This window comes from Protomyctophum bolini, assembly GCF_963924005.1.
Source record: "Protomyctophum bolini genome assembly, chromosome: 20".
NCBI lineage: Eukaryota > Metazoa > Chordata > Actinopteri > Myctophiformes > Myctophidae > Protomyctophum > Protomyctophum bolini.
The window spans coordinates 21,332,484-21,360,101 of record NC_137881.1 but is presented as its reverse complement, the minus strand read 5'-3'; the positions used below and the strand labels follow the sequence as shown (position 1 = coordinate 21,360,101).

The 27,618-nt window shown below is 42.0% G+C and overlaps 1 protein-coding gene across 1 annotated transcript in view; it reads right to left on the bottom strand.

The window, feature by feature from the left end:
- LOC308335038 (uncharacterized protein) overlaps window positions 1-25,288 on the bottom strand; it is a 28,207-nt gene extending 2,919 nt beyond the window's left edge. The window contains exons 1-2 of the mRNA XM_080791990.1: window positions 25,069-25,288; window positions 5,143-5,195 (exon numbers count right to left, since the gene is read on the bottom strand). Of these exons, the coding sequence (XP_080648116.1) occupies window positions 5,143-5,174 (32 nt within the window). The 5' untranslated portion in view covers window positions 5,175-5,195; window positions 25,069-25,288. The remainder of the gene's footprint in view (window positions 1-5,142; window positions 5,196-25,068) is intronic.
- Between the last annotated feature and the right edge of the window lie 2,330 nt (window positions 25,289-27,618).

The window sequence follows — 27,618 nt, the reverse complement described above, 5'->3', positions numbered from 1 at the left end:
CACACAGTCACACACACACACACACACACACACACACACACACTGGTGGCAATGGTCAAGGCCTTGCGACAGGGAATCGAAAACTTTCCCATTTCCAGACAATACCATTGTATCGCACTGCGGCAACATACCATCACTTCATCCATTTCCCGCACTATGAACGGTGGTTTAAAAATTATATTCCTAGAGATCATGCCGCATTGGCTCTCATAAAAGCAAGCACCCCCCCCCCCCCCATAAAACCCAAATTGCATGCTTGTCTTTTGTATAAAAAAGAAAGAAGGGCAGTCCTGCTGTTCACTACTTGGACAGCAGACTAAAAACGGCCCGACACACAGGACTGTAGGCATGGGGGCTCCGGGTGTCAGACTTTGACACCGCATGAATCCATGGCATGCGCTGTGACAAAACAAGGCCACCCCGCCGTGCAGTCACTCACCAGATGCCATTGTTACACTTCAGAACGCACGACACAGTCGTTTCGTCGAAAAAAACAAACAAAACAAGACAAAAATCCATTCCAGGATGTCTTCTGTGGTGGAGGGATGTTATCAGCAGACTTGCATGTCATGGGAGTGCAGCAGTGTTGATTTTATTTCCGAAAACTAAATGAAAACTAAGCTATGATGACTAAAACTAAGACTAAATATACTGACAATTTCGTCAACAAATAATAACTAGACTAAAATGGGACTCGTGGACAAAGATGCAGTATAAGTCATTTTACACTTACTTTGTTGCATGCTGAAAATAGCTGATCTACAAGCTCACAACGCGTCGTGAGCTTGTAGATCGGCTAGTTTCAGCAAGTGTAAAAACAGCCATTACGACGGCATCAAGGCCCAACTAAAACTAGACTAACACTAAAACATTCCAGGTGACTAAATTAAAACTATTTAAGAGACTATGACTAAAACTAAAATCAAAATTTGCTGGCAAAAACAACACTGGAGTGCAGCATGGAGAACACTCATTCATGCCGTCTGTAAAATACGGTCAGATTTAGTGTCTTCTAATCTTCACAGCTGAGTAGAAGACAGACAACTGGGTAGACAGGAGGAATGGAACTGTGACGTGACTATGCACATTACATGCATTACATTATTGTGCACACATACACTAGACAGACACACATTATTTTTTAGGGATTTGGTGATTCCAACCATGACCACCACGTAAGCCTGAAGGTTCTCTGATATAATATTATGTATACTTCATACATTCATCATCATCATCATCATGTAGCACAGCAAAAATAGAAGAGAATGTCTGCTAGTACAACATGCGGTGCTCTTCCATGATTTGGAGACATATGGCGCAACAGAACAGCCTCTACAGACTGCGAGCATCATTTTCAATTCACGATTTTCATTTGTCTTTTTTTTTTTACATCTTATTTGTGTATTATGTCATTTTGTATGTGATATGGACCTTGAGTCTGAAATACAATTGAATTGAGTATAAACGTAAACTTCACCAATTCACCTCTTATCTTAGCTCCATACCCTTCGTGACGTGAACATCCCCCCCCCCCCACACACACACACACTCCCAAGCACCTTTGTCTATTTTGTGTAGCAGGCTGTCAGACACCTCCCACTGAGAGCCGCATGGCGTGTGTGCCATACGCACTTCGCTCTTGATGTTGTGTGCTGCGTACGGGACCCCCCTCCAAGAATCATAACCTTCCAGTGCCCCTCTCAATATCACACCTCTCCCCCTCTCTTCTCTGGTATCTCACTCTCTCTCAAGCACAAGCACATACACCATCTTTCTTTCTAATGTAGTTTGTGCTCAGTTCCTTATGTTCCCTGCTTGAGTATAGATGTTGTTATGGTGTTCTGTTCCCATTATGTTGTTGTGTTTTCAGTATAATAAATACTTTAATTTGACGTTCTCTGCTCCTGCCTGTCTGTTCAGCATTTTGGGTCCTATATTACTTATCTCCAAATCCTCATCGCTCATACGCAACTGAATGTGAAAGTCCTGTGTGCATGGATGGACTGTATTCCTGGCCTGCTCACAAGTACTATAAGTCACCTATGGGCAACATTTTTGCTACATTGACGGAGTTATTGATACTCCCCGTTTTACTCTTAAGCCTTGTTCAGACCCAATTTTTGTTGTCCTACTTACAATGGTGTCTGTCACATGTTGTGAGCTTGTAGATCAGCAATTTTTTTTGGCAAGAGACAACGTCATGCGACGGAGCATAATTGAAGCATTATAATGTCACAGAGAAAGTCCACAGTGACCTGAATTGCTCCTTTCAGTGTTCCTTTCAAGTGCTTTCTGCTTTTACCACCTTACTGTCTCTCCCATCGTCGCCACCTCCCCTCTCCACTTTCACAGCACTCACAGTAGTTGAGTTTTTAATGCTCTCTCCTCCTCCTCCCCTCACTCCCGCCTGTGCTCGGTGTCGTGATGAGCGTTGCTTTCATGAAGCCAGATACAAAAATGACGAACAAGTCAGTACATCAGTCACTTTCTCGCTTAAGTGCTTGTTTACAACAACGAAAAACAGACAAGAAAAAAAGCCTGAGACAGACAGAAACACTATTATAAACCTGTATGGCAAGAGAAGGGTGGGGGTATAGTGTATAATGACTGCTGCTTTCAGACCAATAGACACATCTTCTGCAATGCCTTTTACGATATCCTAAATCGCAGACTTATCAAGTCTCGATGTCACAATATCAATAGAACATCGATTACCCCAGCCCTATTAATTAACACAACAACACAACATCATGGCATTGTCAATTTGTCCGGTTTTTGTGTGCAACAATTCCATTTGTTGTCGTTGAAGCCATTGGCACGTCCCGTGTTATGTGTAAACAGTCATGGTGACAGAGGCAACGATTAGGGATGCCTCACGTCCACGCCCCCAGGATGCGATCACAATACCAAGCCCTGCATCCTCCTACTACAGAGACCCAGGCCTCATGTAGAATGCAGCAGGTATAGCCATGCCTATATGGATTTTATGCCAACAGTACCATTACACCGCTTAAGTTGTGATGAACAGTGTGGAGTGGATTTTTTAATGTTTTATTTATGTTTTGCTATAAGTGAATGGGGACGCTTGCACAAAATCAATTTAATCCATTTTGGGCGGGAACCCCTTTTGGTGTTAGCATTATGTTATGATTTAGCTATTGAAAAATAGCAGATCTTTGTAGGTCTGTTTTCGAGGTCAGGCCAAAATGGGTTAAGGCACAAAGGGGAAAAACGTTTTAAAACTGTGATCTGGCAGTTGAGTTGCAGAACAATTTAAATGGACGCTAAGCAGGGAGGAGCCAGGGGATTGAACCGTGTACCTTCTGGTCCCCAAACGGACCGCTCTACCTCCTGAGCTCGCCACCCGACAGCACTCTGCTTTTCCCCCCTCCGTACCAAGAGCTGGAATGTTGTTAATCGCAGTCTTGTTTCCGAACAAAGTTATATAATGTCTGGTGTGTTTGTTTTGAGTAGCACATGATCACACACACACACACACACACACACACACACACACACACACACACACACACACACACACGGAATTGGCTCCTGTAAGTAAAAGTACCATGTAGAAGTACTCTGTCACGAGTAAAAGTACAATAATGTCACAATGTAACACATGGTAACTAACCACATAAGCCTGCAAGTTGTCCCCATTTTGGGCAAGTTTTGACAAACTATTCTAAACCTAAGATCTACAAGCTCACTCACTACACCTGTTCATGTGATGCATTGAGAGCTTGTAGAGTGGCTGTCATTCCGGTACAAAGAATTGGCTTTAGTGGTTAAGAATATGTCTCCCGCATCTGTTTTTTAATTTGTTTATTTACGAATGTATGGATCCCTGGTGGAGGCTTTGGGAGACCCATACAGTATGTGTAGGCTGGTGTAAGTGGGAGTTGACCTAGTAACCCACTCCGACCCTCCCTGCCAATCGCCACACGCCACTAAGCCCAGAAATGTGACACCCCACACCAGGCAATTAGGGAGGGAGGCATGTGATGTGTGTGTGTGTGTGTGTGTGTGTGTGTGTGTGACAGTACGAACTAGGGAAAGAGGAAGAAAATGTGCTAAGAGGGTGGTGTGTGTGTGTGTGTGTGTGTGTGTGTGTGTCCGACCCAAACGATCAATTCAGTGTCAGCCCAGGACACAAACTACAAATTAACTATGTGAGACCTGTTCCAAAAAGAGACCTTGTTGCTAGAAGAGATGTGATGAGGGAGGAGAGAGAGAGAGAGAGAGAGAGAGAGAGAGAGAGAGAGAGAGAGAGAGAGAGAGAGACACTTGAGGAGGAGACTCTCCGCTATGTTAACTTAAATAAAACTCACTCGATCTCCCGCCATACCTCAACAAGAACATTAACGGTGACACTGCTTTGTTGGCTTCTAACAAAGGGCCACAGTCCTGTGGAGCGCTACGGTAGCCTGCGGCTGATGGATATTGGCATATTGACCCACCGTTTATACAAAGAGCCCCAGTGAGGTCGCTCCGAGTCCAGACACATTATAAATGGACCTCTCACTATCTGCATGAAACAGGACCAAAAAAAAATCGTTATGCGGGGGAGTAGATATTTGGCCCGGCGTGCCAAGGGAAAACGCTGTCTAGTTGGCTACGAACAGATACATCGGGGAGCATGGGGAATTGTAGTGGCGATTGAAGGTCGTGGGTTTTGTGATTTTAAACCATTACGTTGTTGACTGGAGTCCCCCAGGGTTCTATACTAGCACCCCCCTCCATTTCTTCTCCCTCTACACCGAATCTCTTTGCCGAAAATAGCTATTTGATATCTAAAGGTTCAACGCAAAAATAATATTGTAGGAATGTAGGTGATCTACATTGTAGATTCTACAACCCCGACGTGGCGCATTGAGCGCATCTACAAGGCTCCATTTGGTTACCAATTCTCCATCATTTAGCTGGGGACCACCTGGAAGGCTCTCAAGGACCACTTGTGGTCCACCGACCACTGGTTGAAAACCACTGGTCTGTGCAAACAATTGTATTCTCTCTCTCTCTCACACACTCACACACACTCACACTCACACACACTCACACACACTCACACTCACACACACACACACACACACACACACACACACACACACACCACACACCACACACACACACACTTCTCACCTTTTTATCATCCGGCAGCATCGGCACCCCATTTGGCCAGCCGTGGAAAGGAGCTGTGAGGGGACACAAAAATAAAAAGCATTATTCATTTAAACATTTTATCTCACAAACATAGCCGAAAGCTGAAAGATGCAACAACACAAGGCACAAATGTCCTCAAATTCACAGCGATGGGAATTTTCAAAACGGGAGGAAGAAATCTTTGTCCAGCGCCTGGGCTAGAGTGGATGTGCGCGTACGTACTATCACCTTTGTTAGTTTTCATAACAGGCCAAGACTCATTCAGCCGCGAGGTAGGTGACATTTTTGAAATGATGCCCGGGTCCCTCCCCTCATCCAGGAGAAGGTTACTGCAAAAGCCCTTTCATGATTGGCCCTTGAGTCTCTGGCCTGCCCTATCAACATCACAGGCAGCACACACTTGGACTGCAATTGACTGAGATGTTCACCTCACCTGACATGCAGTCTAGGGCTCCAACTATAGATGATATTCTTTATATAATATCATTATACTGTTGATTATTTTTTCAATTAGTCAAATAATCGGGAAGTGCACATTCTTTAAAACATAATGTTTTATTTTAAACAAATCAAGTGAAACCTGATTAACCGCCAGTATAAAACCCTGGTTTATATACTTGGTGTCATGCAAAACTAGTGAAAAAAGCTTTTTCGATTTCGAACTCAATTATTTTAATACAATCTACAATCTCTCATATTCCTTTTGAATCCATTACATGCAACCGTTTTCCCTTTTTCAAGAGAACTCTCGAGAGATATCCTGAAGATTTGGGTCCATCCATCAGGTTTTGCTTTGTCCTTGGTCTCTACGGCATTGGTACGTCGGGATGAAAACCGTGTCTCCCTGAATCTCAGATAAAGATGTTATTGTCATCCATCACTATCCTCTATCATGTGTGTGTGTGTGTGCGTGTGTGTGTGTGTGCGACTGTGCGCGACTGTGCGTGCGTGCTTGTGTGCGAGGATGGTGCAGTGACCTTTTCTCTCATGCCGCCGGTGTGTCAGGAGGCTTTGGCATTTCATTGTCTGGGTAAATAATTAATCGCCAAAGTCTCAAATAGGTTGTCTGCCAGGGAGAGAGTCAGAGAGGGAGCATTAAGAAAGTGAGGAGAGAGAGGACACAGCCTCTCCTTGTAGAGCGCAGGGGACGATGTGTGTTCCCACAAGACGGAACGCTTTCCAATCGTAACCCAGTAAGACCTGAGGATACATTCTATGAATGTCTTCTAAATCAGTTTTTTCGTGCCAAGCAGGACTCCCCAAAATGATATGTATTATGGCCACACAGAGGCCCAAGCTGAAAATGTTGTGCCAGGAGACCTCTATAGAAGCAAACGCAAAAATGTTCAAAAATAGCATATGTACAAGCTCGCAGTGCGGCACGAAGTGACGTGATGTGTGCTTGTATATCTGCTACTTTTGAGAACCACTGTTCCAAACCACTGTTCTAAATCCTATATGATATATATATATAGCTAAAATGGCACACAGATGCTTGTAAGGTTTCAATGAGGTAATTACCAGCCAACACCCTGACCCTGTGGGTCAGTGGACACATCAGTTACCTCTTGTGTAACCCGCAGCGCACCGAATCACAGCCGTGCCAAAGAAAATATACAGGAATGTGTCTCTCGAGGACTCGGCCGGGAGTCATTGGTGCAGTCAGTGACACTAAAAGGCTGATTTGTATGTACTTGGTTGCGTGCCGGTTGTGGCGGCTCCAAGATGGCACGCAGCTATATACTGTAGACGAGTGGTTCTCAGCTATATACTGTAGACGAGTGGTTCTCAGCTATATACTGTGTAGACGAGTGGTTCTCAAACATTTTCGTGTCAAGAACCCTCAAATTGACGGGGGGCGGGGACCCCCAGAAGAGAAGATTTATGTTTAAAACTATCAGAATTATTCAAAAGTATATATAACTTCCGGGCCAGCAGCCTGTTGTGGACAGTAAAACAGAAATGACACGTGCATACCGTACCCATCAAGACCGGTGAAGTTCATACAAAAACACGGTGATGGATCAGGCTGAAGCTCTTACAACCATGAATCTCCCTCTGTCATTAATCCTCCTCTGTGAGGCTCATCATCGTCACCGTCACGGCACAAACCCTCTATCGCCATATTTCAACATGTTTTTTTTCTCCCACTATTACACCCTCCTTCATCACCGTACTACAGTGTCACGCAAAAAAGGAGCAACATAGCTGATCTACAAGCTCACAACGTGCCGCGACGCAGCACATTATGAGTTGTAGATCTGCTAGTTTGTTTTGCAATAAATAGCAGCTCAAAAGGCTTCAGAACACACAGAGAAAACCCCAGGCCACAGAAAAATACACTGAGTGTTCAAAGTTTAGGTTTTGTGCGGGGTGTAATTGAGGTCATAAAACCTAAAAGAAAAATGAAAATGAATGTCATGAAACCTGTATAGTTTAAATTGTGCTGTGTGAATAATGGCCTACACCAGTATATGGCTTTTGTATGAAAACAGAAGAAAAGGGCGGCACACTCATAGCCACGATGCTGGAAGTTTATGAACAGAAACCAACGTTTCGACCTGTAAGGTCTTCTTCAGGGAATGGCTATGGCTTTTGATGTATTGATTTATTGAATACTTCATTAACAGCTTGCAAACACGAGCACAGGAAAGTACAGTTCAATACAAGGTCTGCTTATAGGATTAAACACCCAAGGAAAGAACTATGGCCTGTTTCCATCGGGGTCCTTTGTACTCAATTCATCAAACATAAGCAAAACTAAATCAGCAAGGATCTGCTGAGTTATGCCTGATTTGTACTTGGCGTTGTGCTCAGTGAATAATCAGATGTACATGCTGCTCACAGAGTGTGACACGCTGTGAGCTATTTACGGCATGCCTTTTGTGAGCTGCTATCAGTCCAATCCTGTGTACAATGTCACATTGGGTTGTTTTTTTTTGCATACATTTTATTTGTATTATGGAGTGTTGCTTACTGCTTAGGTCCCCAATTCCACGAGGTAAGCGGAGGGCAGAGGAGAGGTTCTAGCATCAAAGACAGTACAGAGCACTGGGGGCAAACTGTGGTGGAAGGGAGGTTATGTGCCTAGGGTAATTCAAGCTGATGTGATGCACCTGGGGTGGCGTCAGCCCAGTGCTTAATGTTTGCTGAACCTCTCCTCAGGTGAAGCTCACATCTTGGTGGAAGGATGCAGGATCGGGCGGTAAGCGCTGCACACACACACACACACACACACACACACACACACACACACACACACACACACACACACACACACACACACACACACACACACACACACGCCAACATTGTAATTTAGAATGAGATGGCCGGTGAAGATTGCATGTTATGTTACTAATTGTAACTTTGTTTCTTCCATAGGCATTATATAGGGCTTTGCATGGACTCTGAATCACTTTGTTGGGAAAAACCCCAGTCCGAGAAGAACTATTGATACCTGCCTTTGTTAAGTTCCCCCCACCAACAAAAAATGTTTATTTGCTAATTCAAGGGATTCTGTGGTTGGTTTTGGTCAGCACTGACAGTATGTACAAAAAAGCAACACTTTTTGTATTTGGTGTTTGCATGCCATAAGTCATTGTGTGATTTGCACAGTTATTATCAACGGGGATCTGGAAAAACATTCATAAACTACTATAGGTTTGGGCAGTCACCAGCCTTGTGGTTACAGTGTCCACTGTATGTAAACTACTATAGGTTTGGGCAGTCACCAGCCTTGTGGTTACAGTGTCCACTGTATGTAAACTACTATAGGTTTGGGCAGTCACCAGCCTTGTGGTTACAGTGTCCACTGTATGTAAACTACTATAGGTTTGGGCAGTCACCAGCCTTGTGGTTACAGTGTCCACTGCATGTCCGCCCTGAGATTTGGAGGTCGGGCTTCAATTCCTCCTCCGGGTCACACGGAGGACTATAAAAATGGGAGACGATGCCTCCCTGCTTGGCACTCAGCATCAAGGGTTGGTTTGCAAGTCCCTGCATTATACTAGTATCATGTCCAAGGGGTGCACTTGTACATCAAGCCAGCCTCAGGCAACAGAAAGAGGAGATATATAGGCCCCTGCCCTATAGGGCTACAATGCGTGCTATGGGAAGAATTGGCCAGTATGATAGTATCTATCTATTTTTATTTTTTCACATCTTCATACATTCCTGACAGTATAAGTACTGTAGGATGAATGAACTGTTGTATATTTGTATTTGTACATCAATATTGTGGATATGAGACTAGTCTGGTATTTTGAATTACATATCGTAATATTGTGATATGGCAAAAAAAGGTTAACCGATAGCCGAGTATGTGTACCGATCTAATGCCTGTCTCTGGTTTGATTCCCAGCCAGCCGGACCATTTTGCTGAATGCCACTATTTCTCTTTTTCCTGCCTCTTTCCACAGAACCCCCAGTGAAATTACTCTTTTAGTCTTTTAATCACTTAACACTTATTAAACCCTACTTAGTTGTCCGGGGTCTCCCAGGGATCTATCTAAACTAGGTCTGTCTGCTCCTGTTTTCCCTCAACTTCAAATCTCTTGGCCGACAATAGTGCTGTGTGCTGCCGGAAGGCTATGGCAGTTTTAAAGCAGAAATAACATGCATTTTCTAATATTCAATATATTGTCTAATCTGTCTATGTACCTCAAACGTATTTCCAATGGTTTGAGCCTCAATCGCCATCTGATATTTAAGTCCATGGCATTTATTTTTGCCCTTTGAAGCAGTTTTACCTTCAGTACCACAATGTCCTGAAGTGGGGGCGCTGTTGTAATCCAAATGTGTATGCAAATTATTTTCAATTTCCAATACTTTTACTTCACTACTAATCTTGGATACAAATATTGTACTTTTACTCCACTACATTTATTTGAAAACTTGAATTATCAGTTGGTTTGTAGATTTTGATTATTACAAAAATACATTAACCATTTCAGCTCTATATTTACATTTTGTCCATTTGAAAATAGCCGATCTACAAGCTCACATTGTGATCTGCGACGCATTGTGACGTATATGTTGTTTTCTTTAGTTTGCATTGTGCGACATGGGGTAAACTTGGTAAAGTCACGCTAATATATATATTCCCATGATGTTCCCTCATGTCCCAACTCAAGGCGTTGCTGTCGGGCAGAAACATTGTATATCCCAATTGTATATCGTGTTCAAAGGGATTCAATGTAGTTATTATTCAGTCACAACCAGCTCTTGTTAATACTTTTCATTGACTAAATATATTATTTATAATAACCACAGACAAGCGTAACCACTTTCAACCTATAACGACCACATTTTGGTCATGTCATTATAGGCAAAATGTTTCAAAAATCATCACAAAATGGCAAAAATGGCAGATCTTCAAGCTTTTGACGCAATGTGAGCTTGCAAATTGGCAATTTCCACTGTCACATGACAAAGTGTACAATAGGTCTTTCATTTATGGAAAAACATGAGATGAAAGATGAAAATGGAGATATAAGGTTTCTGCCTGACAGTCAGACCTGCAGAAGGACCTGGAACTAAAGATTGTAGTGTCTTGAAACTGCACGGGGAAATGAAGAATTTCTGCATGTCAGCAGTCTCATATTGGAAGGCAAATCCACTTAAACTCGTTGTACCTCGCTTACTATTTCACAAAAGATAAAACTAAAGTTGCATTCAAGTAAGGTCTCTATACACGTAAGCTAATATAATTCACCAGATCACTTCACAATATCCATTATAGCATGGAATCAGAAAAAGCCTACATTATGAGGCCTATTGTATTCAATAGTATAAAACTATATTATTAATAAAATAATGGAGTTGATTTATAGACACATACACTATGTAGTATGGACTTCAGACATTGCTAGAGATCATTTTAGACTTTTAGTTTAGTCCAGGCGGGGTTCCTAAACACCTCCATGCCAAGGAACCCCAAATAGCCAGCCTCTGTCTGCAGCCAATTCTGTAAATAAAAAAAAAGAACAGGAGATGTACTATATATCCGCTATTTTTGAATAGCCAACACTAAATTCTAAAATGACACGGATGCTATCCTGCATGGTTTTAATGGGTTGAAATATAGTAAAACGAAATCCTTTCCAAATGTCCACACTTTGAAAACCTGTGGTTTAGCACTGTATGCCAGATCTGTGCCACTGTAGAACTTCATCACGACTGTGTGTATACTTTTGCCGTTTGTCCTGGTGCACTACAACCAGCAGGCAGGTCTGCTAATAGCTGTCTGTCTGCATGTGTGTTGGTCGGAAAAAAGTGTTGGGTTGCAAATTTGCAAGGCAAAAGGTTTTCCCTGGGTTGGCCGGGTGCTGACAATGTGTTTGTAGAGTGTTATACCTGCCTCGGGGAGGCCATTCTGCTGCTGGTCAGCTGAAAGTCACAAAGTCATAAGGGCTGCGAGAAGACAACATGCACACACACAGGCGCGCGCGCACGCACACGCGCACGCACACGCACACGCACACGCACACGCACACACAATCTTAGCCAGGCTAAAGAAGCTTAACTCCAGATACTAGGACTGCCCTGATAACCAAACAAACGTCAAGGACCACTCCCAAGATCTCCGTGCGAGGACGAAACAAGACAAATGTTCCCTGTGTTTAAACTGAGTTAATACTGTTAGTTTGGCTCCAGTGCGTCTACATGCAGGACAGGTGACATCATTGTCTCAGTGTGTTTATAGAGAAAATACTTATTAGATACACAGTGAGAAACAGGAAAGTGACCAGGACATACTACCTACGCTAATATGAATATAGATTATGTGTCAACCTCTCTCTCCACACACACGAGTGCATGCACGCACACGCGAGCGCATGCACGCACACGCGTGCGCGGCTGTGCGCGCAAACAATCTACTCTTAATCAATATATCGAACCTCGGCAACCTATTGAACCTAGTTTGACCATTAACTTCCTTCCATTCATCCTGCAGCCACTGTGATCATAGAGTTATAAACGATCAGCTCTACAAGTGGCACTTTTGGAAAATGTTTGGAATATATTGGATACGTTTTTTTTTTTAATATATATAATCATATAGGGGTACATCATATTGTCAGTGTCCGTGGCCAAATATATATAAATTTGGGGGGTCCTTATTGACATGAAGTCCCGACTGGACTACTGCAATAGCATCCTCTACGTCTAGGGCATCGCCACAAAAACCCTCAATAAACTCCAATATGTTCAAAACTCACCACCCACCCGATACCCTCTCCCCAAACATATCCGAGATGCCCCCTCACTTCCTACCTTCAAATCTGCACTGAAAACCCGCCTGTTCAGAATCGCATTTCCAAGCTGATGTGTTTTTAAACTTGTTATATGCACTGTTTTAGTTTTTTTTTTTCAAAATCTTTTTATTTTGGTTTTATAACAGTATGGGTGTCAAGTCACAGGTTCATAGAAAAAAAAATGAAACATCAGATTTTAGTATCAGTGACTGAGGTAAACAAACGTATAAATCACAGAGATCATGGGCAGACATAATGAAAAGACTGTTATTGTGCAAAACATGCCCCTTCAAGACAAAAGAAAAACATTTTTCCCCCCTTCAAGTCCCAATTTAGTAAAGCCAATTCCCAATTCCCCAGCCTCTCTACATTAAGTACTCCATCTCTGCTAACCCCTACAATCAGTCATTGGGAGGGTGAAGAAAGCCTCGGTTCTCCTCCGATACCCGGGCCGTCAAGCCAACATCTTCTTTCCACCCCACAGTGACAGGTCTCACTAGGGGGGCGTAACGCATGTGGAGGTAGGTTCTACTCTTTGAATTGTTTTTTCTAATAAACTTTTCTTGTTCCCCCCCTGGCCCCGACACATGTAAAGCGTCTTTGAGTGTCATGAAAAGCACCAAATAAGTCCCAGATATTATTATTATTATTATTATGAAAAATACCACTGAACAGTGTACTGTACTGTCTGTATCTTCAGGTGGGTACTGTACATCAACTGGTAGTTACAGACACAAGCAAGAGTAATTTCTCCACACAACAATATTGGGCCTGTGAATGAGACACAGTCTGCCACTGTGTTGACGTTGTGCAGTTTTCTCGGCCTGCAGGCTACGGCTGTGAATTACACCGCATGACAGCAGGGAAGTCACCAGCAATTTCTATATTATTAGTTTTATATCCCCCAGCACTACAGTACCATGACAACACCCTTCACTTGGGAAACAAACTATAACCAATAGACTTCCTCCCCCCAGAGTAGTGTTTCTGTGTTATTACAGGCCAGCTCGCAGAGTTTATATCACACAAGCTGTAGAGTACAGATAGCTGAAGTGTACATGTGTGGAACTAGCCTTGCAATACTAATATACCGCCGCACTGCACTGCCTCGGGCAATATGCATATGCATTATAAGGCAGCTGGAGTCTGGCTGCGCCAGGCTAGTGTGGAACTGCAATTGTGTATGTATTTAGACTGGATTTATTTAGACTTATTTAGACTGAAACCAGACACAGGCGGTTTTTTGGGGGGGCGTTTTATGCATGCACTTACCAATACATACAGTACAGAACAGAACAGAACAGTAAGTGCTCTGATGATTAAACACTTGACTGGGTGCCATGGAGCAACTTAACACTCATGGTGTGTATACGTAATGTAACTATTAATCTAGATAAGGAGAATAAAAGGCCTACACCTTACAGGATTAGTCAGAGATTCAAAGCAAATCCAGTCAATAAAGGGCTTCCAAGGCCAGCCACAGTCCTTACGGTAACCAATAATAGCTGACTCATATTTGCAGGAACAATCCAAATGACCAATCATGCAGTGGCCTTTGGAGAGTTTCCAAATGTCGTAATGAGGCTGAGAATTCAATCTGTGTCAAATGATGATCATTCATTCGGATATATTGGCCATTGTTCATAGGACATAATAGCCCTTTTATCTGCCCCTTACTTATGCCAGCCGATTATATTGCCCCTGTATTTATGGCAGGGGAGATAGGTGGTGGATTACTGACAGAGAGGAATGTCAGCGGTAGCACCGTGGCTCTCTGTATTCTGCCCTCTCTCACTCTCTCTCTCTCTCTCTCTCACACATGGCTTTCTTCGGAGGGTATTGAAACGTTCCATCTTGGAAAAAGAGGTGCAATAAAAGCGAGATTGCTGTAGATTGTTTCCCCAAATGTGAATTGGATTGAAGTCTGGGAAAGCCTGCAGCCATGGCAGTCAAGGCCATTTTGAATAATTGCTGTGGGCGGGGAAAGTCTTCTTTGCGGTTATACCTTAAATAAAAGGACAACTTTTAGTTTTTTTGTCATGTTTTAGGTTGTTATTAGAGAAAGAAAAAGATGATCATTACAAACTCAATATTAAGTTTGTAATGATTTCAAAACTAAATAATTACTGTACTGTACTGTATTTTATAGCACTTTTCTGCAAAGCTCTTTACAATGTAGACAGGACTAATCACATCCACACACCGATGGCAGAGGAAACCATGCTAGGCACCAACCTGCTCATCGCAGTTCGGTGTCTTGCTCAAGGACACTTTGACATGCAGCCAGGTGGAGCCGGGAACCTGCTGATTCCAAGACGGCTGCTCTATAGTCACTGCCACTCCGAATTCAATACGCTTAATTTACCCAGACAGTGCTGGTTGACAGATCAATACACTTTTAGACCAAGACCAACATGTTTGTATACCAGCATGGATGATTACATTTATTTCTTGATCTTCTCTTGTCTTGATTGATCATGACGTCATGGGCTGCTATGCTCGATAACAGGCTTGATAAGCTCAAAGCTTATTGATAACGGGTACTCAATAAGCTTATAATCAGAATCAGTTCACTAAAACTAGACTAACGAAACATTCCAGGTGACTAAAATGTGACTAAAACTAAATGAAAACTATTCAAAAGACTATTCTATGACTGAAACAATTTAGTCCACCGCCGCATATAAATGTCAGCTCAAAAACTAAGTTACTGGCAATATTGTTTGAACATGCATCTACCATATCTGATGGCTTGTTGTTGTCTAAAGGAAAACCATATCCGTGCAACTGGTGACTTGAGTTGCTGGTCTAAACATTGCACATACCGACTGAGTAAAACAAAATAGAGGCATTACGACATATACGGCATGTTGTTAGAACATCAGCTTAAGGATAATCGCAAAGAGAAACATGGGGCTTTGCTGATAATTCACTGAATCTCTCCCTTCTCCCTGTCCTTTCTGTCCACGGTAATTGAACACAAAGAGACAAGGCTGGCGTTGTTGGAGAGTGATGACGGTCGAGGTGCAGATATGAATTTGCGTGCTTCCTGCGGCGGACATGTGGAACAAAGACACCCGAACCGTAACAGACAAGAACGCTCTACTGTTGCTCTGTCACAGCAGGTTTCTCTGCTGGGTCTTTCAGAAAGGCCAGCCTATATGCAAGGTGTACCATTACGTTATAGTCATCATTTCTTTTTCTCTGACACGTGTGTGTGCGTGTGCGTGTGTGTGTGTGTGGGTGTGTGTGTGTGTGGGGACAGTGAGAAGGGAGATCATATTCGTGTAGCTGACTTGCGAGGGTGTGGTGATGGTAAAGTGGACTAACTGGTCTGACATCCCTATCATACGCTTCTCCAGCGTGGAAAGTAACTAAGTACATTTACGTATACCGTATACTTATAGCCTACATTTTTTAGGCATTTGTACTTTACATCCAATTTCCGTTATGTTTACTTCTACTCCACTACATCTCGGATCCAAATGTACTTTTACTCCACTACAATTATTTAAACTACTTTGTAGATTGTGTGTGTGTGCGTGCGTGTGTGTGTGTGCGTGCGTGTGTGTGTGCGCGTGTGCCCACCGACCTTTGAAATGCCCTGCCTGGAAAACAATGGTGCCAATGTTGGTAGGAATTCCCCGGGGTATTATTAATCACCATGGATGATTGGTGGATGTGTTGTTTGGGGCTTTTAAAGTCCAGAGATGAAGTGAATATAGTGGGACACCATAACCAAGCGCGTGGAATTAGCCTATACAATCAAAAGTTTAAGGTTGGTAACTTGATGGGTGGATGACGTTACTTATGATAGTATTGGTTGAAATTCAAATTGGTGCATGCATGGGTTGAACACACACACAGCTTTGGGCAGTTTCTATTAGACAGTGTCTGTGCATGGGTAGGTTCAGTACTTTCAGGATTATGTAGCGTTCAAGTTGTTAAGCTATTTGTGTGTGTGTGTGTGTGTGTGTGTGTGTGTGTGTGTGTGTGTGTGTGTGTGATTTATTTTTCCTTCTTGCAAGGAAGGTAGGCTATACTGTTCAAAAACAGTGTTTCACAAAAAAGGTATAATTTAACAAAAGGAAAACAATAAACTTACATGCCTAATTCAAGCATAAGTATAAAGTATAATTATTAAGTAAATTATCACCATACACAAAGTATTCTACATGTTTTTAGCAATACCACTTTGTATGGACAATATGCAGTGTCAAGTAAAATGCAAACTCCCCTCTCAAGTGGTACGTTCCAATTACATTCCCCTCCCAGAAAAGGAGCCCTGGAGTCATGTTTTACTCTTTTGGGAGGATCAGACCAGTAACAGGGAAGTAAGTGTTTGTTTAGCTTTGGCAATCATGAGATGTGTACCCGTATGTTTCAACCCAGCTATATTGTCTGTGTGTTATTTGTAATCTGAAGTCATTGAAATGTATATGAAATGAAATGTAAACTTGGTCAGGATGTGAAAAGAAACTGCCCGGATGCACACGTAGCTAACATATTATTATATGATGCTGACCATGAGAGATGGGTCTTTGGTCCGTATGCGCCCTGTGAGACTGAACATATGAGAAAGGGCAGTCTGTCTTTGCGTGTGCATGTGTGCGTGCACGGCATTAGGCCAAGGAAGACATTCCCTGAATATTTCTCCAATCCGTCATCCACAACTATGTTATTTTAAGAACAGCTGAAATGGAAAAAAAAATATATATATATATACTTTTAACCCTTTCTCTCGCTGTGCTTCTGATTTCCCCCTTGCATGCACACTAGAGAGCCCTGCCTGATGCGCCATTCAAAGCTGACCTCAGTCTGCTCAGCCTTCACCTGATGAAGGTACGTTCAGTTGGACCGAAACGTTGTTCTGTATTCTATAAAACTACTCAAGTCAGTGTGCGGTGACTTCTCCCTCCCTCTTATGCTGAAGAGTGAAAATGAATGAAACAATCCCCCTTTCTATCAGCGAACAGCCTACTGTACATCTACTGTAACCGCTAACTAGCCACACACTCGTCTCATCAGCCAGACTGGAACCCAGGACAGTTAATGGTGATCCTAACAAATAAACACACGCATGCATGCATGCACACACACACACGCACACGCACACACACAGACAGACATCTGCACACACGCATCTACATCTACGCTCCACATAGGCCTGTCACAATGGTTACATAATCGCCTGATCGCAATTTATTTTTCATTCATTTTCATAGCGGGGAAATCTGTTATTCTCATTGTGTTTTATTGATTCATTTTTCATGGCCTGTTTGGGCCATCGGGCCATTATTTATTTGTCAGTCACTTAATTTCTCTGTCTTGGTATAGAACTGTGTGGACCGTCCTTACTGTATGCCTGTCCCTCTGACGGGGGTCCGACTCGGCTCTACCCAACTTTGCAACATTGGAAGCGAGCTTGTGGTGTCTCTCGTGGCTCAAGTTTGGTAGAAACGGCGCCCCTCCGTCACGGTCTATGCAGGGGAGGATTTCAGTGTAATGTGTACAGAATTGCTAATCCGTGCATATTGTTTGGGTGAGATTGGGCTGAGATCGGCAATTTTTTGGACAGAGATTTGGCGTAAAGGGGAAAAAAGGAGTGGGACACGGATATAGACCCTGGGCGTTTATCCGACACACCAGAAGTCCGACATGTGTAAATCACCCGTTGTTCTCGACATGCGTTGGTCCGACATGAATTGCGTCGTGCTTGCAGTTAGGGTTAGGTATAGGGTTTGGGGTAGGGTGTCGAACTTATGCCTGTACCCGTTTAAGTGAGGACGGGCTGAGATCAGCTATTTTCGGGAAAGAGATTTGGTGCAAAGGGAGAAAAAGGAGTGGGATACGGATAGACCCCTGGGGTACACCGGTCAACGAAGATTATAGGATAATTCCCAGCCACTGCATATATTTTAACTGCTCAATAATTGAGCAGTGCCTATAACCGCTCCAATGACTGGCCGTGTGTCTCTACTCTCTATGTATTTCTATGTCTATGTACGGACAGCTGCAATACCTCTGGGTGACCTACCCTCAAGTAGCGCTGTTTTTGTGGCCTTTGAAAGTATTGGTCTGGGGTTACAGATGCATGATGGGAAGTTGAGTTTTTAGTGTAACACCAATGTCATTTTTGTATTCTTTCTTTATTTTCCATTATTATTATTATTATATTTATTATTTTTGCGTTAGACCCAGAGGTCGAACATTCTAGTAAGTCAACAACTGTGCTCTACTCCAAAGGCACCGCTCACTTCACTGATGTGATTGTTTTACTTTCCATTCAGCCTACAGTATGTGACTGGCAATAATTATTAGTTATTAGTTTACTTTTTACTCTTTCATGGGGAGTTAAAATAAACCCTGATAGCCTTGGACTAGTACCTGAACTACATACTGCTTTCAGTGCTTTGCAGTATGTGCTTATTACATGGCTTTGGTTAAATACTGAATTCCAATTGGTCAATATACAATCGTTCTGTTATTTTCCGATAGCAACCAACCATTTATTTTATGTTTTTCTGTTTAACCATGGGAGGCGGAAGCCTGGATGCTAATGAAAGCCTTTTAATATCACTATTTCCTGTCAACTCATTGATTTTACAGTAGCAAGCAGCATAATGTACAGTACAGGTCATTATTGGAAAATGAATCTACTTCACTATAAGCAGGACCCCCTATCAGGGTTTTATTTCCAATTAACGAGCAGCTCATGTGCACATTGTACTTTATCCATTAATATATATCACCTACAAGTTACGTAACACTATAGTCTTGTTTCCGTTTGGATGGGTCCCGTTTTACACTGTAAAAGAAGTAAAAAACCACACAATAATGCAGCAGGCCAAGTCTCATGAGCAGCCCATTCCATCATGTTAAATACTCCTACTTACATACTTTATTTGGGGGATTATTTGGGGGATTGAGGTTTGGGTTTTCGGTTCAATAACGAGTGGAAACAAAGCCATTATTCAAGGAACTCAAGGAAGTTGTTAGCTCTTTACTATATAACCCCATCAGGCATTCCCCTGTTGAAAAAGAAACAGCCACATCTGATAAGGCGTTCAATTTAGACGCCTTATCAACTTTGCAGCTTTTATGAATGTATCTGAAAGGTCAATACATTGTTACAATATCACTCATGGCAAAGTGGCAAAATAATATTTTTTTCCCACGCGTTTTCTTGTCCAGCTCTTAATTACAACCTCCATAGAGATGGCAATCTAACCAGCCAGATACCACTTTACTGTACTATTAAGATCAACAACTATGAATTGAAACCAACACTGTAAATGTATCAAAGCTTTGATAAGCCAGCCTTTGTATGTAATCCTAGCCTATGGCTTGACACTATAGCTACTACTAAGCTACTATAAGTAAAGGTTAACCCACATGAACCCTAGCATCCTTATTTGGGGTGAAAACATTCAGCAGCGAAAGCCAATTTACAAGCTCACAACATGTTGCGTTGCGAACTTGCGATGCATTGTTTTTGACATGTTGATGACATGTCAAAAACAATAACACATGATCATGTATTATTGTGTTGTTTAACTTTCTTTTTTATGCTATGTTGATGAATTGACCACAATGGAAACAAGTACCCTTTTTGTGTTATCCTATTTGCATACATTATTAAATGTAATTAGGTAGAAACCCATGAATTGCTATTAATTCATACATATGGTTTGAGAAGGATCTTAACAGTGTAAGTCTGTGTGTGTGTGTGTCTGTCTGTCTGTCTGTCTGTCTGTCTGTCTGTCTGTCTGTCTGTCTGTCTGTCTGTCTGTCTGTCTGTCTGTCTGTCTGTCTGTCTGTCTGTCTGTCTGTCTGTCTGTCTGTCTGTCTGTCTGTCTGTCTGTCTGTCTGTCTGTCTGTCTGTCTGTCTGTCTGTCTGTCTGTCTGTCTGTCTGTCTGTCTGTCTGTCTGTCTGTCTGTCTGTCTGTCTGTCTGTCTGTCTGTCTGTCTGTCTGTCTGTCTGTCTGTCTGTCTGTCTGTCTGTCTGTCTGTCTGTCTGTCTGTCTGTCTGTCTGTCTGTCTGTCTGTCTGTCTGTCTGTCTGTCTGTCTGTCTGTCTGTCTGTCTGTCTGTCTGTCTGTCTGTCTGTCTGTCTGTCTGTCTGTCTGTCTGTCTGTCTGTCTGTCTGTCTGTCTGTCTGTCTGTCTGTCTGTCTGTCTGTCTGTCTGTCTGTCTGTCTGTCTGTCTGTCTGTCTGTCTGTCTGTCTGTCTGTCTGTCTGTCTGTCTGTCTGTCTGTCTGTCTGTCTGTCTGTCTGTCTGTCTGTCTGTCTGTCTGTCTGTCTGTCTGTCTGTCTGTCTGTCTGTCTGTCTGTCTGTCTGTCTGTCTGTCTGTCTGTCTGTCTGTCTGTCTGTCTGTCTGTCTGTCTGTCTGTCTGTCTGTCTGTCTGTCTGTCTGTCTGTCTGTCTGTCTGTCTGTCTGTCTGTCTGTCTGTCTGTCTGTCTGTCTGTCTGTCTGTCTGTCTGTCTGTCTGTCTGTCTGTCTGTCTGTCTGTCTGTCTGTCTGTCTGACATGTTCTTTGCTGAATGCTATAATAGGCATGCTAGGGTTGATTTGATTTAAATAGGTAAAGTGATTATGAGGACGATAATGAATACTGAAGAATGGATATTGATATGATGGTGATGATTATGTTCATTGATTAAAGTGAGTGAAAGAGAGATAATTCTTCATTTTTACGTTTTTTTCACTCTGTGGAACTATGGTTGGTGTCATTGAAGGCTGATAACTGCAACTAAGCTACTGTACCACTTGGGAAGGGTATTGGGGATATATAAATATACACTAATCGAGTGTCCCCGATTAGTGAACATTTCTGGCCTGGGCCTATATGGAGTTATATGAGGTGAGTCAGTATGGAAGACCTCTCATCTGTCTTGGTTTGGAATCCAGTTTGTAATTGACCGCCGTGCTCCTTGAGCTACTCAGAGCTCTGGAGCCTTAACAGGATCAATCATTTGAATAAACCAGGTGCAGCCAGGTGGGGCTTTGCCTGCATGGGTGACCGTATCCACGGAGACCACGGGCTGTCATGGTGACCATGTGGCATACAAATCCATTTTCATCAAGGGGGGCTGTCTCTGGAGAAATCACATATACTCACAAAAGGAGGATAATATAGTAGTAGTCTAACTTGACCGCGAACGACTCATCTCTACACTACTTTGCGTAGCTCCTCTATTGCCATTTTGTCATTTTAATGCAATTACAGAGCACTGTGCAGCTTGCACCTTGTCTATTGTGCTGTGACATTGGGGGGTTGGTTATACAGGCTCTAATATTCGCTGCATATTCCTGTCTATCTTTGGAAAAGAATAGAGATGGATACTGCAATTGTAATGCAATTAGAGGCCATTAGAATGCAATTTAATAATTAGCTAGCTTATTGTGCATGTTTATAATACATCATAGACATGGGGTGCATACTAGCATTACAAGTGTTACCAGCGAGGTAAATAACTATAATTTGAACCCCATGTATCAGCGGAGTCTCTTTTTAAAATCTTTGAAATGACAAATCATGCCATACATATAATTATGCCATAATTCAAACAAATGATGACTACAGTTGGACAGAGGGACGGGGGGGGGGGGGAGCTACATGAAGTTGTGCAGGGAAAGTACACTACAAAGCTGACCATGGCAGAAGAAGACCTTCATTTTTCAGTTTTGCAAAATATACAGTATGATTTATCGCAGTGATTATCCCATTTAGGCTCGAGGCCGAATTCTAAAAACGCCTTATAAATCATGACCTAAGTTTTCTGAAAATATCGCTATATACCTATTACCTACTGTAGCCTACATCAACAACAATTTCAATTTCAATTCAGGCATTTAGCAGACGCTCTTGATCCAGAGCGATTTACATTTAAGCAAAAACAAAAGCATGGCATACATTTAAGCAATAACAAAAAGCATGACATACATCACATATATCAAAAGTAGTTATCATGAATCATGTATAAACTAAGAACGTAACAGTGGAGTATCTATGTCAACTATACATACTATACTATATTATATATTATACAATATACATGTGTACTATAAAGTGCTATGACTACATAAAATGCTATTCTAGTGCTGTCTAAAGTGTCTATGTAAGGAGCTATAAGTCTAACGCTAACCTAAGTCTACTATCTGAGTTTACATAAAGTGCTATCTAAAGGGCTAGGCTAGGGCAAGTGCAACAACAACAACAAGCCTAAAAGGGGTTCCCGGATTGAAAGGGATAGTAGGTAGGGGTTCCCGGTCTGAATGGGTTATATTATGAAGCCAGTCTTACATTGGACAAGTTATATAGGCTATAATGATCTATCGTTCTTATCAGGAATGCTGTCCAGAGACAGACAGAGACAGAGAGAGAGAGGGAGGGAGAGAGAGAGGGCAATAATATGTATTTGGATCAAAACAACCACTACCCTAGTCGATACTACCCAACACAGTCTCTCTCTCACTCACACACACACACACACACACACACACACACACACACACACACACACACACACACACACGTTTTCGATCAGCCGCTGTGTTTGGAGTGGACCCCAGAACTCAAAAGTCTACTTTAGCCAGTGACATCGTCATTGAATTGAAAACTATTATGGTAAATTAAATATAGGCTATATATATATATATATATATATATATATATATATATAATATAGGCTTTTTGTAGTCTGTACAGATCTGTATGTTCAAATCTGAACAGTGGTACAGTAGGATAAAGTACTCAAATGTATTTTACTAAAAGTATCAATACTAGAAATACTACTAAAGTGCACAGTAAATGTAGTAAAGTAAGTATTGGCATTAAAATGTACCAAAAGTAAAAGTACTCTTTATGCAGAATGTCTCATCTCACAAGTTTTCAAAGAAATATAAAGTGCAAATACAAGCTCAAAATGCGTTGAATTGTGAATTTGTAATAATTATAATAATGTAGTAATAATAATACAAATATAGAAAATTACTAACAACTAAAGTTTTCAAATAATTGTAGTCAAGTAAAAGTATATTTTCTTCTGAGATGTAGTGGAGTAGAAGGAAAAGTACTGGAAACACTGCAGTAAAGTAAAAGAAAAAACCCCTCAAAACTGCACTTAAGTATACAGTATTTGAGTAAATGCCCTTAGTTATACCACTGAATCCGCAGGGAAGATTTAGTTGAATATTAGTATTAAGCTGCTACAGTAAACACAAGGAGGAGTGATACTAGGATCGATACTACTAGTCTAGTAGTCCTTGAATTATTTTTATAAGTTATTAAAACACCTTCTATGAAGCTAGGTGAGAACTGTAATATATAAGGCTATAGATAGATGATGGATGGAGCACCACAGGTACAAAAATACTTTCTTTATTGAGACATCTGACAACGTTTCGATCTATTTGATCAGGTCATGTGAACATACACAAAAGTTTGTACTTTTAGAATAAGGGGGCACTCCATGCAAAATAGTTATAAAATCGGCCTAAGCCTGTATAACTTGTAGCTCCTGAACTTTTTAAGGATTTTTTTAAAGCACGGATTGACCATTCTTTTTATTAAATGATTGGTTGTCAAGTTTTGCCAGTCAGTGATTCTCAAAGTGGGGTCCAGACGGTCCAGACCCCCAGGGGGTCCTCAGCAAAAGTAATTGGCATAGCATAGCATCACAAATACATATCGGTTTGTTTGGGGGCCCTTGACCTGAAAAGGTTTGAGGAGCACCGGTGCATGTGCGCATGCTGCAGTCAAACGGCAACAGAACAGCATCGACCCAGGTTCTCTGGTTGGAAATACAAACACAGCCCAAGGCCATGTACACAGGTACACACACACACACACACACACACACACACACACACACACACACACACACACACACACACACACACACACACACACTGAACTGACTGACCAGTCAATCCATTCTCCTATTAACTGCACCTACCTACCTATTTGCAATCTGTTGGAGGCATATGGTGATAGACAAACATTCTGCACATGGCTGCCATATGCCATATAGAAGAAAACGCTCTCTCTCTCTCTCTCTCTCTCTCTCTCTGGTAGCTTGGATATCACACAGAGGAAAACATACTGCACTGTGTTGGCCAACAAGTTATCCTGTATATTCTGTATGTTCATTTATTTTGTTTGTTGTTTTTGCTGTAGTTTTCCATTAAGCATGAATACAGAGAGAGAGAGAGAGAGAGAGAGAGAGAGAGAGAGAGAGAGAGAGAGAGAGAGAGAGAGAGAGACTAATAATTATAATATAATAATTATAATATATAATTATAATAGCAATAATAGCCTACACCATGTTTCTGTCTACTTCAGTGATAGTCATCATCATAACAACTATGCTTCCATGTGGAACAGGTGTCCCCATGCAGAGCCTAGTGCACCCCCGACATAAGACTGCACACGTACGTAGCCTAAACTTTCTACAGTTGCTGTGTTAATCACACAATTATAAGAATTATTAGTCTATTATCAACGACTGTATAACACACAACACTAACTATATAGCACAGCACTCTCAGAATGAATTAGCTGGCTCAACGAGAGAAAGTGGAGAGAGAGGAACAGCAGCAGCAGCAGACACAATAGGGGGATGTTTTGTTGTTTCAACTTACCTGTTGCGCTTCTAAGCAAAGGTGTGGCACTTTGCCCGAGGTATCAGAAATTCACGGATAACGTCAGTTGTCATTTATAAAGTTGTTTTCGTGAATAGTCCCGTTTGAAGTTATAGTTAACAGAAACCAGAGTCTGTGCTCCTGCACAGCGAAGCAGCCGTCATGTTGCTGTGTGTGTAGTTGGCTGAGCCGTAGTAGTAGACTAGTAGTTCCACTATAGTTCCCCCCCCCCGTGACTCACTCACTGCGGACTGAGTCCCAAGAGCCGACCGTCTGATGGATGATGCACGGGCTACCTCCACAACAACATCCCATAGCCCGGAGAGACGGGCCGGTGTCGCGCTGAAAGTCAACTCTGGTTGCACGCACGTACGCACCCACGCACTGTCTCTCTCTCACACACACACACACACACACACACACACACACACACACACACACACACACACACACACACACCCTCTCTCTCTGTATTTTAATTGCAATTTATATATATATATATATATATATATATATATATATATATATATATATATATATATATATATATATATATATATATATATATATATGTATATACATACAGTACATATACTGTCAGAACAGGTTCTGACATATATCCATATATGGAGGTCTGAGGTCAGATGTAGAGTTGCCGGCCAATATTGATGACATCAGGGTTCTCCATATATGAGCTTAACTGCGACAGCAGGGCACATTTACTATGACATCAGAGATATCCATCCATGATGATGTCACGTGATGTCACGTGATGTCACGATTATCTGGGCGGGCACCATATATGGGGGCTGATGTACGTGATGTCATGATGACCTGAGCGCCATATATGGTGTCTGATGTCACGATGACCTGGGGGCTTGCCTGGTGTGACCTGCTTAGAGTAACGTTAGGGTGTGACACACTGACAGGAAATGCAAGATTCCATAGTAAATGGCCCCTCCCAGAATTAAAGCGATCTGTGGGCGCAAATAGCCCCTCCCTGAATTATTAAAGTGAACAAATTAGATTAGGAGTGGACTGTGTGCAGATCAGCCAATGATGTGTGACTGTCACGCCAGACTATGGGATTAAGACAACCTTTGTAAACATAGTTTTAGTTGGCCTGCCGACAGTGATACAGAGTGAGTTGATTGTTTACTATTGATCTATTGATTGTTTACTCTTGCTTTGCATTGGTTTTTTTATTGTTTACAATTGATCTATTGTTATATTGATTGCTTACACTTGCTTTGCATTTTTATTTATTTTTTATTTTTTTTATTTTTTTGTCCCAACATCTCTACAACCTCATAATAAGTAATAACCTCAATATGTCCAAAACTGTTATCTTGAGTCTTCAAATCCAATATGGCAAAAGTAGCAGATCGATAAATTGAAAGCAGGATCTGTTTTTTTAATGTTTTTGTGTGATGTAGGCCTATGATCATTATTATTATCATCAATGAATTCCCCCTGATCCGCAGAGTCTCAGGGGGTAGAGTGGCCGGATGGGAAAACTGTGAGGTTCACAGTTTGATCCCTGGCTCCCTCAGAGACAGAGTTTTAGTGTCAAAGTGTCCTTGAGCAAGATAGACTGAATGCATGGTTTCCTCCGCCCATCGGTGTATGAATGGGTGAATGTAACGCACAATGTAAAGCGCCTTGGTTAAGTGCAAGTTTTGGATTTAGTGTTCTACCGAGCGGTCTTGGAAAGTGCCAACTGACTCAACTGAGGTCCAAATTGTTTAGATTGGTGCAGTATAAGACAACTCCCCTCTCTGCAGTTTATTTATGAGCAGCCTACACTAAGACAGGCTAAAATAAATAGTTAGTACAGTGTTACCCATGTTTTACATGATGAGTTTGTATTCTGCCCTCTGGTATAGGCCTACAACCAAAGTGGAAGTACATCAGGTTTAAAAAAATAGTTTGTATAGGCCTACCGGCATCAACTAGAAGGTTGAACTAGGCTCTGAGGGCTGAGAGGTTAGATCAACCATACTATTGTGTGTACTTGTGTAATGTTGTCTCTCCCCTCTGTTGTGTATTTCTATTGTGTTTTTTTAGTGGCTTGTGGCTGCAGCAGGGGCTGAGGACAATAACGTTTACTTTGACCTTGACCTTGGCTTTAAAAACCAAAGGTATATGTAAAAAATCACCCCTGTGTGAACTGAGTGGTGCAACTCCCCCGCCCCCCCATCGCTCCTCTCTCTCTCTATAGCTATAGCTAAAAATAGATCTATAGCTAAAATGTAAATGCTAAATAGAGCTCCGAAGTCCTGACGTCACTATCAGTAGAGGCGCCAGTCCACAAGTTCGTGTACTTTTTTTTTGATTTTAGATCTCTTCATATAAGAATTGAGTTTGAAAAATAAACCGATCATCCTGGCCTTTTCACTCATATGGATATGAAGCATCGACTGAAGGTGGAAATGTACAAATATATCTAAAGAGTAACACAATAAGCGCTAGAAACGAGTCAAACAACCCAGAGACTACATTTCCGGGTAGGCAGGGTGGCTGAAGCTGCCCGTCGCACAACATAACATG